Source organism: Papio anubis, chromosome 1 (genome assembly GCF_008728515.1).
Source record: "Papio anubis isolate 15944 chromosome 1, Panubis1.0, whole genome shotgun sequence".
Lineage (NCBI taxonomy): Eukaryota > Metazoa > Chordata > Mammalia > Primates > Cercopithecidae > Papio > Papio anubis.
The window spans coordinates 10,781,802-10,796,932 of record NC_044976.1 but is presented as its reverse complement, the minus strand read 5'-3'; the positions used below and the strand labels follow the sequence as shown (position 1 = coordinate 10,796,932).

General features: G+C 53.1%; 1 protein-coding gene across 2 annotated transcripts; it reads left to right on the top strand.

The window, feature by feature from the left end:
* Positions 1 to 6,079: 6,079 nt before the first annotated feature.
* On the top strand, positions 6,080 to 12,982 carry KIAA2013 (KIAA2013 ortholog). 2 transcript variants are annotated; one of them, XM_003891125.4, is made up of 3 exons: positions 6,080 to 7,394; positions 9,101 to 9,954; positions 12,246 to 12,982. In XM_003891125.4, exons 1-3 carry the CDS (start codon positions 6,362 to 6,364, stop codon positions 12,261 to 12,263), a joined length of 1,905 nt encoding a protein of 634 aa, XP_003891174.2. In that variant the 5' UTR covers positions 6,080 to 6,361; the 3' UTR covers positions 12,264 to 12,982. The 2 variants fall into 2 exon arrangements, with proteins under 2 accessions (XP_003891174.2, XP_009192821.2); XM_009194557.3 differs by lacking the exon at positions 12,246 to 12,982 and having other exon boundaries at positions 6,213 to 7,394; positions 9,101 to 10,427.
* The last annotated feature ends 2,149 nt before the right edge of the window (positions 12,983 to 15,131 follow it).

The window sequence follows — 15,131 nt, the reverse complement described above, 5'->3', positions numbered from 1 at the left end:
TGACCAACATGGAGAAACCTTGTCTCTACTAAAAATACAAAATTCTCCAGGCATGGTGGTGTGTGCCTGTAATCCCAGCTACTTGGGAGGCTGAGGCAGGAGAATTTCTTTTTTTTTTTTTTGAGACGGAGTCTCGCTCTGTCACCCAGGCTGGAGTGCAGTGGCCGGATCTCAGCTCACTGCAAGCTCCGCCTCCCAGGTTTATGCCATTTTCCTGCCTCAGCCTCCCGAGTAGCTGGGACTACAGGCGCCCGCCACCTCCCCCAGCTAGATTTTTTTTTATTTTTTATTTTTTAGTAGAGATGGGGTTTCACCATGTTAGCCAGGATGGTCTCGATCTCCTGACCTCGTGATCTGCCCGTCTTGGCCTCCCAGAGTGCTGGGATTACAGGCTTGAGCCACTGTGCCCGGCCCGGAGAATTTCTTGAACCTGGGAGGCGGAGGTTGTGGTGAGCCGAGATCGCCCCATTGCACGGCACTCTAGCCTGGGCAAGAAGAGCAAAACTACATCTTGAAAAAAAAATATTCAAACAAAATCAATACATGCTGTTTTTAGAATATAGGTACAGGCCGGCACAGAGACTCATGCCTGTAATCCCAGCACTTTGGGAGGCCAAGGCGGGAGGACTGCTTAGCCCCAGGAGTTCCAGACCAGCCTGGGCACTATAGCAAGACCCCTCCCCCATCTCTATTAAAAAAAAAAGATAGAGTCAGTCACAGGGAACCGTGGAAATCATCTCATTGTATGGAGATGTGCTCATTGTACAGATAGTACAAGAGATATCCAGCCACACCGGGCAGCAAGCTCAAGGTCACAAGGCAAGTAAAAGGAAGAGGCGTGAGCGGAATCCAGGGCCTCTACCTCCCAGCTGGGACCCAGGACTGGGAGTTTCAGCATCTGGAGACAGGACTTGGTGCCAGAATCCACCGGATGTTTTGGATTCAGGAGGATGCAGACTCAGACTCCAGACCCCTGGAGGAAGAGGAAATGCCAGGAGGAGCAGAGGGAGGAGAAGGAGCATGTATTGGCTGGTTCAATTTTCTCTTTTTTTTTTTTTGAGACAGGGTCTCACTTTGTTGCCCAGGCTGGAGTGCAGTGATGTGATTATGGCCTGCTGCAGCCTCAACTTCCTGGGCTCAGGTGATTCTCCCACCTTAGCCTCCTGAGTAGCTGGGACTACAAGCGTGCACCTTGCCTGGCTAATTTTTTTTTTTTTTTTTTTTTTTTTTTTTGAGGCAAGGTTTCACCATGTTGGCCAGACTGGTCTCAAACTCCTGAGCTTAAGACATCCTCCTTCCTCAGCCTCCCGAAGTGCTGGGATTACACACGTGAGCCAATGCACCTGGCCCTGTTTCCATTTTCAAAACTCTCCCTCATTCCCTGCTCACAGCAGCCTTGCTAATTAAGCAGTATTGTCCCATCTGCAAAATGAGAAAACAGACCCAGAGAAGTGAAGCAATCTGCTCGACGCCACACAACTGATGCAGAACTACAGCAAGGGAGGCAGCATTGGAACCCAGCTCTAACTCTCCATTTGCTGTAGTCCCAGGAGAACCTCAATGGTAATGTACTATAAATAGAAAAAAAAAAAGCAGCTTGAGGCGGGTGCCATGACTCCGCCTGTAATCCAGCTTGCAGGGAGGCGAGTGGGAAGATCGTTTGAGACCAGGGTTCAAGACCAGCCACCTGGGTGCGGGCCCCGGCGGTGGCTCAAGCCTGTAATCCCAGCACTTTGGGAGGCGAGGCAGGCGGATCACGAGGTCAGGAGATGAGACCATCCTGGCACAGGTGAAACCTCGTCTCTACTAAAAATACAAAAACTTAGCCCGAGGCTGAGGTGGCGAGCCTGTAGTCCCAACTTCTCCCGGGGAGGGGCAGAATGGTAAAGCCAGGAGGCAGGCAGTGAGCTGAGATCCGGCCACTGCACCTCCAGCCTGGGTGACAGGCTGAGACTCCGTCTCAAAAAAAAAAAAAAAAAAGACCAGCCTGGGCAACATAGTAAGACCCGTTGTCCCACCCCAACCCACCTCCTGTCTCCACAAAACAAAAAATTAGGGAGGCGTGTGGCATGCATGCTGTAATCTCAGTTTCTCAGGAGGCTGAAGTGGGAGGATCGTCTGAGCCTAAGAGGTTGAAGCTGCAGTGAGCCGTGATTGTACCACTGTACTTCTGCCTGAGTTCTGTCTCAAAAAAAAAGGAAAAGAAAAAAACCCTTGGACAGTGGGAGTCCCACGGCCCAAAGTCATTTTAAGTCAGGAGGGGGAATCAGTCTTGGAGGCTGCTGGCCTCCCTGGGCGAAAGGATTCACTCTGGCAAAGCCTGCCCTCCCCTCCTTTGGTATCTATTTCCTGTTCCCTTCACCAAATTGCTGAAACTTGAACCTTTCCCAAGCTTCATGGAGAAAGAGGACCTGTCTCTTTAACCAGTGGTGGCTGCCGTCCAGATGTTACTTCTGGTACGTGCTGCACGTGCTGTGGACAATTAAAGGCGCAGGACTCAGCTTTCTAGGGAAGGTGTAGAAAGGATAGCTGGCCTGGAGGGCAGCTGCCCGGTGCCATGAGGGGCTTTTCTCATTTTCATCCTTTTCTTTTACTCATTTCCTTTTTTGGCCCCAGGAAGAGCAAGGGCCTCAGTAGGATGGCCATATTCTGTGCTGCTATATCGGCGATCACCTCTCACTAGCACTTAGCTTCCCTAGTAATAATAATAGTAAAAATAAATAATAATAAAAGGTCCTCTTTTTTTTTTTTTTTTTGAGACAGTCTCTCACTCCGTCACCCAGGCTGGAGTGCAGTACCTCAAGGCTGGGCACGGTGGCTCACGCCTGTAATCGCAGCACTTTGGAAGCCTGAGGCAGGTGGATCATCTGAGGTCAGGAGTTCGAGACCAGCCTGACCAATATGGAGAAACCCCGTCTCTACTAAAAATACAAAAAAATTAGCCAGGCGTGGTGGCGCATGCCTGTAATCCCAGCTACTCGGGAGGCTGAGGCAGGAGAATCACTTGAACCTGGGAGGTGGAGGTTGTGGTGAACCGAGATCGTGCTATTTCACTCTAGCCTGGGCAACAAGAGTGAAACTCCATCTCAAAAAAAAAAAAAAAAAAAAAAAAAAAGCCTAAACCTCAGCATCACACAATATCCCCTTGTAATAAACCTGCACATGTACCCCCTGAACCTAAAATAAAAATTGATAAAAAATAAATAAAGAAGGCTGAGTATGGTGGCCCACACCTATAATCCCAGCACTCTGGGAGGCCAAGGTGGGAGGATTGCTTGAGTTCAGAAGCTCAAGACCAGCCTGGGCAACATGGCAAAAACCTGCCTCTCCAAAAAATACCAAAAAAAAAACAAAAAAAATTAGCTGGGCATAATGGTGAGGGCCTACAGTTCTAGCTACTCGGGAGGCTGAGGTGGGAGGATCACGTAAGCCTGGGAGATGGAGGTTGCAGTGAGCTGTGATTGCGCCACTGCACTCCAGCCTGGGCAACAGAGTGAGACCCTCTCTCTAAATAAATAAATAAATAAATAGGGCTGGGCGCGGTGGCTCACACCTGTAATCCCGGAACTTTGGGAGGCCACAGTGGGCGGATCACAAGTAAAGAGTTCAAGACCAGCCTGGCCAACATTGTGAAACTCCATCTGTACTAAAAATACAAAAATTAGCCAGGCGTGGTGGCAGGTGCCTGTAATACCAGCTACTCGGGAGGCTGAGGCATGAGAAATGCTTGAACCTAGGAGGCAGAGGTTGCAGTGAGCTGAGATCGCACCACTGCACGCTAGCCGGGGGGACAAAGTGCGACTCTTGTCTCAAAAAAATGAAAAATAAAAATAAATAAAGTAAAAATGGTAGGCAGACTGTAGGATCACCTGGACAGCTCCTTCTAAAGGGCACTGGCCTCAGCAAACATTTCTGCGTCTGCTCACAACCCACCAGAGGCCACCTCAAATGACCGTTTAATTTCCAACAACTGGGAAGCACTGTCTGGCTTTGGAATGTACTGAAACCAAAGTGGAAACAATCACCCATTGTCTGCCTCTGTGCTTACGTTGAATTTTTTCCCCAGGATACAAAGCAAAATTTCTCTTTTGCATCGATGATTCACAATTTAAAGGTATTTTCAAAGTATAAGACTTTGGTGTCTTACGTTATTTAATAAGTTAAAACTTAGGGCTGACATCAAGAAGACAATCTGGTGTGGTGGAGACATTGACAGCCCTTGGCTGGATTTGTGTCCACATATGGTGTACATGCAGCTAGACAGGTCTGTTAACAAAATATTTTTTGGGAAGTCTAGTTTCTAGTGGTGAGGGTTTTTTTGTTGTTTGTTTGTTTTTTTGGGGGGTTTTTTTGGTTTTTTTTTTGAGACTGAGCCTCTCTTAGTTGCCCAGGCTGGAGTGCAGTGGCACGATCTCAGTTCACTGCAACCTCTGCCTCCCTGGTTCAGGCGATTCTCGTGCCTCAGTCTCTCAAGTAGCTGGGATAGCAGGTGCCTGCCACCATACCCAGCTAATTTTTGCATTTTTATTTTTTATTTTTTATTTTTATTTTTATTTTTAGAGATGGAGTCTCGCTCTGTCGCCCAGGCTGGAGTGCGGTGGCGCGATCTCGGCTCACTGCAAGCTCCACCTCCTGGGTTCAGGCCATTCTCCTGCCTCAGCCACCCCAGTATCTGGGACTACAGGCTCCTGCCACCGAGCCCGGCTAATTTTTTGTATTTTTTTTAAATTTAGAGACGGGGTTTCACCATGTTAGCCACGATGGTCTCGATCTCCTGACCTTGTGATCCGCCTGCTTCGGCCTCCCAAAGTGCTGGGATTACAGTAGTGAGCCACCACGCCAGCCTATTTTTATTTTTTATTTATTTATTTTTTTGACACGGAGTCTCACTCTGTCGCCCTCACTCTGTCGCCCAGGCTGGAGTGCAGTGGTGCGATCTCGGCTCACTGCAAGCTCCGCCTCCCGAGTTCATGCCATTCTCCTGCCTCAGCCTCCCAAGTAGCAGGGACTACAGGCGCCTGCCACCGTGCCCAGCTAATTTTTTGTATTTTTAGTAGAGATGGGGTTTCACCGTGGTCTCTATCTCCTGACCTTGTGATCCGCCCGCCTCGGCCTCCCAAAGTGCTGGGATTACAGGCATGACTGACTAATTTTTTGTATTTTTAGTAGAGACAGGATTTCATTGTGTTAGCCAGGATGGTCTCGATCTCCTGACCTCGTGATCCTCCTGCCTTAGCCTCCCAAAGTGCTGGGATTACAGGAGTGAGCCATCGTGACCAGCCTAATTTTTGTATTTTTAGTAGAGATAGGTTTTCACCATGTTGGTCAGGCTGGTTTCGAACTCCTGACCTCTCGGCGTCCGAAAGTGCTGGAATTACAGACGTGAGCCACCACTCCTGGCCTCTGATGGCTCCCCTTCCCCTCCTCCTCCCTTTTCATTTCTTCTTCTTCCTCTTCTTTCTTCTCTCTCTCTTCCCCCCCCCCCCCCTTTTTTGTTTTTTTCCCAGTTGTTTTGCGGCGAGGATAGTCTTTTTTTTTTTTTTGAGACAGAGTCTCACTCTCGCCCAGGCTGGAGTGCAGTGGCATGATCTCGGCTCACTGCAACCTTGCAACCTCCGCCTCCCAGGTACAAGCAGTTCTCCTACCTCAGCCTCCTGAGGAGCAGGGATTACAGGCATGCGCCACCACCCCCGGCTAGTTTTTGTATTTTTACTAGAGACGGGGTTTCACCATATTGGTCAGGCTGGTCTCGAACCCCTGACCTCGTGATCCGCCCGCCTTGGCCTCCCAAAGTGCTGGGATTACAGTAGTGAGTCACCGCGCCCCGCGAGAGGATAATCATTTTTACAGCAACAAAGTTGTGTGTGTGTGTTTTTAAATCTTGGGGCTGTTGAATCCATCAGTAGCAAAGGGGCCCAACACGTGTTTGGTTTGGCAGGGTCGATGTTTTTTTCACGAGTGAATTGGATGCTTCCAGCCCTCCCCAGTCCCCTGCACTTAACTCTACTGGACTTCACTCTTCGGGCCTGGGAACCGGTGGCCCGGCCCCCGGCAGCTTCTGTCCCGCCCCCGCCGTGGCTCCGCCCCCTTCTCTCCGGGCTGCCTCTCTCTCCTCCCTCCGCCCTCCCGTTTTCCATCTGTCGTAAAAGACACGGCGACGCTTGACGGTCGGCGGCGTTTGACGGCTGGAGGCCACCGAGAAGAAGAGAAGCAGCGGTGGCGGCTGCTGCGGCGGTTGCAACGGGGGCCGGGGTGGGCGCCGCGGTCCGGGCCGGGCAGTGAGGCGCGGGCGGCCGGGCCGGTGGGCTGGGCGGCGGGCCCGGCGGCCGCCCCCGCGCCCTTGCCCGCGCCTGGCGGCCCGATGTGGCTGCAGCAGCGGCTCAAGGGGCTGCCGGGACTGCTGTCGAGCAGCTGGGCCCGCCGCCTCCTCTGCCTGCTCGGCCTCCTGCTGCTGCTTTTGTGGTTTGGGGGGTCCGGCGCGCGGCGGGCGGCGGGCGGCCTGCACCTGCTTCCCTGGTCCCGCGGTGAACCGGGCGCCGCCGAGCCGTCTGCCTGCCTGGAGGCGGCCACCCGCGCCTGGCGCGGCCTGCGGGAGCGCGGCGAGGCGGTACCGCTGGGCCCTGGAGTGCCAGCCCTGGTGGCCAACGGCTTCCTGGCTCTGGACGTGGCCGCCAACCGGTTGTGGGTGACCCCCGGGGAGCGAGAGCCCGCCGTGGCGCCGGACTTCGTGCCCTTTGTGCAGCTGCGCCCGCTGAGCGCGCTGGCTGAAGCTGGAGAGGCGGTGCTGCTGCTGCGGGAGGGGCTGCTGCGCCGCGTGCGTTGCCTGCAGCTCGGGTCCCCAGGTCCTGGCCCCGTGGCCGCCGGCCCCGGGCCCGCCTCCGTCTCTGGCCTTGCGGCGGGGTCCGGCCGCGACTGCGTGCTCCTGCAAGAGGACTTTCTGGCGCACCGGGGCCGACCCCACGTCTACCTGCAGCGCATCCAGCTCAACAACCCCACGGAGCGCGTGGCTGCGCTGCAGACTGTGGGGCCCACTGCCGGCCCAGCCCCCAAGGCCTTCACCAGTACCCTAGAGAAGGTCGGAGACCATCAATTCCTCCTCTACTCAGGCCGGTCCCCGCCTACGCCCACTGGGTTGGTGCACCTGGTGGTGGTGGCCGCCAAGAAGCTAGTGGACCGCCTCCAAGTGGCTCCCAAGACGCAGCTGGATGAGACGGTGCTGTGGGTGGTGCACGTCTCTGGCCCCATTAACTCCCAGGTGCTCAAAAGCAAAGCAGCCAAGGAGCTCAAGGCGCTGCAGGACTTGGCCCGGAAGGAAATGCTGGAGCTCTTGGAGATGCCAGCCGCGGAGCTTCTTCAAGACCACCAGCTCCTCTGGGCTCAGCTCTTCAGCCCAGGTGAGTCCTGGTCAGCACTTGGTCCACCCTAGTTATGTCCCTCCAAAATCTGCAGAGGTAACACTGAAGGTGATGGTGGGGTGGTTAAAACTTGGGCTTGGCGTTTCACCAGAGGTTGAATCTCTGCTCAACTGCCTAGTGTCTGTGCGACTTTGGGATTCATCGCCTAATCTCTCTGGGCCTGTATTTAATAACAATAACGCCTACCTCAGAAGGTTTTTATGAGACTGTAGTGGAAATTTGAGTGTAAAGGTCAGGTCTTTCTGTTATTTGTTCTGGTAGGTGGGGCCTGATTTGAGCAGAGTGAAGTGTTTTAGAGTCAGTTTGCAGAGGTGAAACCAGCAGGTGGATCCCCTGATTCTTTGCTCAGCTCTGCAGTCGGCCTGGTGACAGATGGGGGCTTCTTGACATAACCCCTGCTAGGCTGAAGTGCATCCTGGCATTTGTGGCTGCAACTGGTTCACAGGGAGGTTGGAGAATGCCTTCTTTCAGCAGGTTGAGATGCTCCCGCCCAATGAAAACTCTCCTCTCTGTTGACTGTTAAAGAAAAGAAAATCCTGTTCTGGATGAGAGAGGGGTTTTGGTTTCCAGGGCTCCTATTGTCTGAACCCTTGTGTTTGGTTGCTCAGAGAGTTGAGTTCATTCAGCAAGTATCTACTGAATGCGTCTGCCAGGGCTGTTCTACGCATGGGGGGTGCAGATGGGAACCAGAGTTCCTGTTCTCATGGTGCTTGCTTAAATTCTGGTTGGGAGGAAGGCAGACATTAGAAAAGTGAAAATTAAAATAAGACAGTTTTTTAGGCTAGAACGTGCTGGCTGGGCGCGGTGGCTCACACCTGTAATCCCAGCACTTTGGGAGGCTGAGGCAGGTGGATCACCTGAGGTCAGGAGTTCAAGACCAACCCGGCCAATGTGGCGAAACCTCGTCTCTACTAAAAATACAGAACTTAGCCTGACCTCGCGCGATCCGTCCACCTTGGCCTCCCAAAGTGCTGGGATTACAGGTGTGTGCCACTGCACCGGGCAAGAGGATAGTCATCTTTACAAAACAATGTTGTGTGTGTATGTTTTTAAATCTTAGGGCTGTTGAATCCATCAGTAGCAAAGGGGCCCAACACGTGTTTATTCAGCAAGTATCTATTGAATGCTTCTGCCAGGGCTGTTTTATGCATGGGTGGTGGCCTGCACCTGTAGTCCCAGCTACTCAGAGGCTGAGACAGGAGAATCACTTGAACCTGGGAGGCGGAGGCTATAGTAAGCTGAGATCGTGCCACTGCATTCAAGCCTGGGCGACAGAGTAAGACTCTGTCTCAGTAAATAACTAAATACATACATAAAGCTACAGGACTGGAGAGAGAAAGGACAGAAGGAGAAGTGGCCTGAGACTGGCCTCAGCACTGGTGACTGATCTGGCGCAGGAGGTCTGATCATAGGGTTGGCACCAAGTCCTGGCTAAATCTGTGTTCCTCTGGGCTCTGGCACCAGACCCCACTGCTTTTTAACAGGATTCTAGATTTCAGGCCCACAGGCTCAAGTTGGTCGTGTAAACAAGACAGGTGACTTTCTCCCATACTTTAGGGAGACGGGCACCGCTGTCTTTATCACTAAGGCACACCTCACTCCTCTGCTGCCCTTGGTCTTTATTTCATATGCTCTGCCTCCCAGCTGTCCTTCCCCCTTAACGTGCAGCTTTCATGGTGTTGCAGGAGTGGAAATGAAGAAGATCACTGATACCCACACGCCGTCTGGCCTGACCGTGAACCTGACACTCTACTACATGCTCTCCTGCTCACCGGCCCCGCTGCTCAGCCCCTCCCTGAGCCACAGGGAGCGAGACCAGATGGAGTCGACGCTCAACTATGAAGATCACTGCTTCAGCGGCCACGCCACCATGCACGCCGAGAACCTGTGGCCGGGACGGCTGTCCTCTGTCCAGCAGATCCTGCAGCTCTCCGACCTGTGGAGGCTGACCCTCCAGAAGCGTGGCTGCAAGGGGCTGGTGAAGGTGGGCGCCCCAGGCATCCTGCAGGGCATGGTGCTCAGCTTTGGGGGGCTGCAGTTCACGGAGAACCACCTCCAGTTCCAGGCCGACCCCGACGTGCTGCACAACAGCTATGCATTGCATGGCATCCGCTACAAGAACGACCATATCAACCTGGCCGTACTGGCGGACGCCGAGGGCAAGCCCTACCTACATGTGTCTGTGGAGTCCCGCGGCCAGCCTGTCAAGATCTATGCCTGCGAGGCGGGCTGCCTGGACGAGCCAGTGGAGCTGACCTCGGCGCCCACGGGCCACACCTTCTCGGTCATGGTGACACAGCCCATCACGCCGCTGCTCTACATCTCCACCGACCTCACACACCTGCAGGACCTGCGGCACACGCTGCACCTCAAGGCCATTCTGGCCCATGATGAGCACATGGCCCAGCAGGACCCCGGGCTGCCCTTCCTCTTCTGGTTCAGCGTGGCCTCCCTCATCACCCTCTTCCACCTCTTCCTCTTCAAGCTCATCTACAACGAGTACTGTGGGCCTGGAGCCAAGCCCCTCTTCAGGAGTAAGGTAGGAAGCCGCTGTCTGGTCGAAACCCGAGATCTCGGCCTTGCTCTCAGCCCTGTGTCTCGGAAGGGGCTGGCCTGGCGAGGGGGGGTGAGGCCTGGGCAGGAATGGGTGTCCTGATGCCCTCAGCCCTTGACACCAGAGAGAGAGTGCAAGTGTTTTGAGAGGAGACGACAAGGAAGGGAAAGCCGTGGAAATCCAGGTGTGAATTGATGGTCTTCTGGCTTCCCAGGGCAGCCCTCCCGTCCTCCCCCATCATAAATGTCAGCATTTAAAAATAACTGCAAGCCGGGTGTGTGGTGGCTTGGGCCTGTAGTCCCAGCTACTTGGGAGGCTGAGATGGGAGGATCACTTGAGCCCAGGAGTTTGAGGCTGCAGTGAACTGTGATTGTGCCACTGCACTCTAGCTTGGGCAACAAAGCAAGACCCTGTCTCAAAAAAGCAAAAAACAAAACAAAAAAGCAAATAAAAGTAAAAAAAAAAAATTAGAGGCAGGGCCTGGTGGCTCATGCCTGTAATCTCAACACTTTGGGAGGCCGAGGTGGGAGGATCCTTTGAGCCCAGGAGTTTGAGACCAGCCTGGGCAGGAAAACAACGACTTGTCTCTACAAAAAATTTAAACATTAGCCAGGTGTGGTGGTGCACACTTGTAGTCTCAGCTACTCAGGAGGCTGAGGTGGGAGGATCACTTGAGCCCTGGAGTTTGAGGCTGCAGTGAGCTGTGATTACACCATTGCACTCCATCCCAGGTGACAGAGTGAGACCCCATGTAAAAATAATAACGAGGCTGGGTGCAGTGGCTCATGCCTATAATCCCAGTACTTGGGGAGGCTGAGGCAGGCGGATCACCTGACGTCAGGAGTTCAAGCCTGGCCAACATGTTGAAACCCTGTCTGTACTAAAAATAACAAAAATTAGCCAGGCATGGTGGTGCACGCCTGTAATTCCAGCTACTCGGGAGGCTGAGGCAGGAGAATTTCTTGAACCCAGGAGGCAGAGGTTGCAGTGACCCGAGATCATGCCAGTGCACTCCAACCTGGGCGACAGAGTGAGACTCTGTCTCAAAAAAAATAAAATAATAATAGTAATAATAAAATAAAAATAACTGCAACAGGCCCCTAGATTGACTTGAAACCTCTGTCTGAACTGCTGGCGGGATCCCCAGCTTCCCGCTATGTGCCTGTTCATGGCATGCAGAGGTCAGCCCCTTGTTCCAGGCCTTGGACCAGAGTGGCCATCTCCTTAGCATAGGACACAGGACAGAAGCATTCCCCTCCAGTTTCCTGAGACATGTTTGCCCCTGGAAGCGGTGATTTTGGCCGTCATTGCTGCGAGACTGTCATCGGGGCAGCATCTTGGGATCAGCATTGCTGTCACGGGGTGAGGCTGCTTACTGTGCCCTGCCGCCCGGCCTTCAGTGCTTTCTCCGGAGAAAGACCAGCAAGGATTCTAGGGGGAGGCCTTTGTTAGCAGTTGTAGAAGAAAATGTTTCCCAAAGAGCTGAGCTTTTTCCCTTCCTCTTCTCTCCTCCCTCATTCCCCTGTCTCCTCCCCTCTACTCTTCCTCCCCTCCCCTCTCTTCTCTTCTTTGCTCCATTGTCTTCTCTTTTTAAACTGTAGTGACAGTAGAGAGGTATATTAGGCTCTGCGTCTATGTCCCCAAGTAGTCAAAGAGCCCAGATCCCACCCTGGAGAAACGGGAAGTGCCCCCTCACATCCACAGGGATGCCTGCGGCTTCTAGTTTCTGGCCCAAGACCGGGACTTGCAAAAGGAAGCAGAACTTGACCTGAAAGAGCAGAAGAGTGGGAGACAGGGCTGAGTTCCTCAAGTTCGAAGAACAGATCAAAAGTCAGATCAAAAAGGACCGCACAGAGGCCTTCCTTGTGAGCTGCCTCTGAACTAGCTGCACTAGGACAGGCGCCAAATGTGCATCGTGTGGGTTTTGCTGTCTGTTTGGCAGGCGGCTGCTTTTCCCTGCTGCTCGGTGGCTTCTCTGCCCTCACTCTTGAGGGCACCTTCGGTTCCCCCCACAGTTGGGGAAATGAGCCAGACTACCTTCGTGGGGTACTGAGCGATCTCTCAACAGACGCAGGCTCAAGCTGGGCCATGCCAGAGCGGAGCCAGTGAACACTCAGCTCCAGAAGGGCCCAGGCCACTGAGTCCGTGGTCATTCTGCAAGGCTGGGTCAGAGCCAGGGTGTGGTGCCACTAGGGTTGTCTCCGTAGGCTATTTCTGTAGCTGGCCACTGGGGTTGGCAGTGAACAATAATCACACTTGTTTTGTGAATTGAACAGGAAGATCCCAGTGTCTGAGTGAACTAACAGTCCTGCTTTCAGCCACCATTTGCACAAGACACCCAGCACTGAAAGTCCTGCTGCCAGGGATCCTTTGGAAGCACCCGCCCTTTGTGCCTTGTTGGGGGAAACCAGTGACGCAGAAGCGAATGTGGATACACCAGAGTTTGCATTGGAAGGAACGAGTGTCACGTGGGGAGGGAAGGGGCCAGTGGACCTTTTGTAAGCTTTCCACTCAATAAAACGAACCTGTATGGCAAATACTTGAAATGGAACTCACTCCTTCCACTTTCCCCCTTTCTTCTGTCCCAGGAAATAGACCGTCTTTTGAAAAGACTCTTGTCTAGGGAAAGTTCTGTCCTTTTCCGAATTTATCGTGTTCTTTCTTGATGAAGTTTTAATTTATTTTTGTTCAGATTTTGCTAGATGGCTTTTGCATCCCCTGTAGATGGTGAGTGCTGGCAGTGATGTCCATCTCAGCCTTTGGAGGCCCCACGGTCCCGAGGCTGGGCCGGGGTCCCCAGGGCGGCTGTGCTGCTGCCTGTAGGAGGGTGCGGGTTGCGCTGTCATCCTCGGGTTTGCACGCCCTTTCTTATGAGCCTGTGGACACCTGTGGTTTTGTACTTTGGGGCTTCAGGGGAGGTGTTTAACTTTCTAGTGATTGATGATTGTCAGGTTTTGAAATACCAAAGCTTTTTTGTTCTGTTTTTAAATAAATATCTTTCAAATTTCCATGACCGGTTTGTGTGTGGTTAAAACGTGTGCACCACGTCTGCCCTCAGCACTAGATCTGTCAGAAGCAGGACGCCCACCCAGCCCCGCTGCCAAAACGCCGTTCCTTTCCCTCATGTTCTATGTCTCTTCAAAGGAGTCCGCCCGGAAGGTGTGTTGGGGGCCGCCTTTCTGCTCGCCAGGGGGTTGCTTCTCCCATTACCCTGGCTCCTTCCCTGCTCAGGTGCCCTCTCCCCAACCTGTCCTAAAGAGCCAGGGTTCTCCTGCCCTGGTTTTGCTGGCTATAGGATGTCAGCAAGACAAACCCTGAGTGGTCCTTCTCCAGATTGTCTGCTGAAGCCACCATCAGATGCCTCCCCTCTGTGGGGAGAAGGGAACTGTCCACTCCGGGGACCAAAAAGGGGCTGAGCCGGGCGTGGCAGTCCACCTGCGGGGCTGTCCTCAGCGTCTCGGCGTTTAGACTGTTTCTCTGCGTTCCCAGACAGCATTTTAAGCGGCATGACTCACCGGGAAGCCTGGTCTGCCTGCAAAGGAGCCAAATGTCTGGCCCACAGCCGATGGTTATGAGAGTAAACAGGGGGCTCAAGCTCTGCTCTTAGTGGCACTGGTTCCCCAGTTCGTTCTGTCCATGCAGCACCTTCTCCCCTGGATCGTGCAGAGCTATGACATGTGATCTTCCAGCCGTGGGCCACGGCTGGCTCACATATTGCAGAGTGGGAGCCTCTTGGGGTGCAATTGGTGTCATTTACAGTGTGACATTAAATGGAAAACTGTTGGACCACAAGAACTGCAGCTCTCATTCCTTCTTGAACTTGTACCTGGGCATGTTGTAGGCTCCCATAAATGTAAAACAAGGCCGGGCGTGGTGGCTCACGCCTGTAATCCCAGCACTTTGGGAGGCTGAGGCAGGTGGATCACCTGAAGTTGGGAGTTCGAGACCAGCTTGACCAACATGGAGAAACACCGTCTCTACTAAAAATACAAAATTAGCTGGGCGTGGTGGTGCATGCCTGTAATCCCAGCTACTCGGGAGGCTGAGGCAGGAGAATCGCTTGAACCTGGGAGGCGGAGGTTGTGGTGAGCCGAGATCTGGCCACTGCACTCCAGCCCGGGTGACAGAGCCAGACTCCGTCTCAAAAAAAAAAAAAAAAAAAAAAAAAAAATGGTAAAACCTATGTATGTGGTGCCTAAGAAATACCAATTGAATGATTAGAATGTCGATAAACTGAGGTTTGTAAAGTACAGCTCTGATTAAGTGCTCACCATACATGTTAGATATTTCACATCAGCACGGCCTTTTGGGGTGAAGAGGTTGCTGGGGGTTAAGATCCCAGTTTGAGAGATGTGGAACCTGGACCTCACACAGTGAATCATTTGTCCAAGGCCACGTGACCATCAAGTGACTGGAGTGCAAACTCTGCCTCGATGCTGGTGCAGGCTTGCTCGGAGTCCCCACCCTGCCATTTCTCCCCATGGCATGCGTCTGATGGCTTCTGTGGCATGACTCAGTATCCACAGGGCTTCCAGTTGGCCACCATGGTAGAGAGGAGATGCTGGTGGTCCACAGTGGAGCAGGCCAAGCAGTAACCCTAGAGGGTCCCATCTGCGTGGTCCAGTGAAGGCTGGCTGCACACAGAGAGCCTTTTTTTCTTTTTTCTTTTTTTTTTTTTTTGAGACAGAGTCTCGCTGTTGCCCAGGCTGCAGTGCAGTGGTACGATCTCAGCTCACTGCAAGCTCCACCTCCGGGGTTCACGCCATTCTCCTGCTTCAGCCTCCCAAGTAGCTGGGACTACAGGCGCCCGCCACCACGCCCAGCTAATTTTTTTTTGTATTTTTAGTAGAGATGGGGTTTCACCGTGTTAGCCAGGATGGTCTCGATCTCCTGACCTCGTGATCCACCCGCCTCAGCCTCCCAAAGCACTGGGATTACAGGCGTGAGCCACCACGCCCGGCCACAGAGAGCCTTTTTATTTTTTTATTTTATTTTATTTTATTTTATTTTATTTATTTTTTTTTTTTTGAGACGGAGTCTCGCTCTGTCGCCCAGGCTGGAGTGCAGTGGCGCGATCTCAGCTCACTGCAAGCTCCGCCTCCCGGGTTCCCGCCATTCTCCTGCCTCAGCCTCCCGAGTAGCTGGGACTACAGGCGCCCACA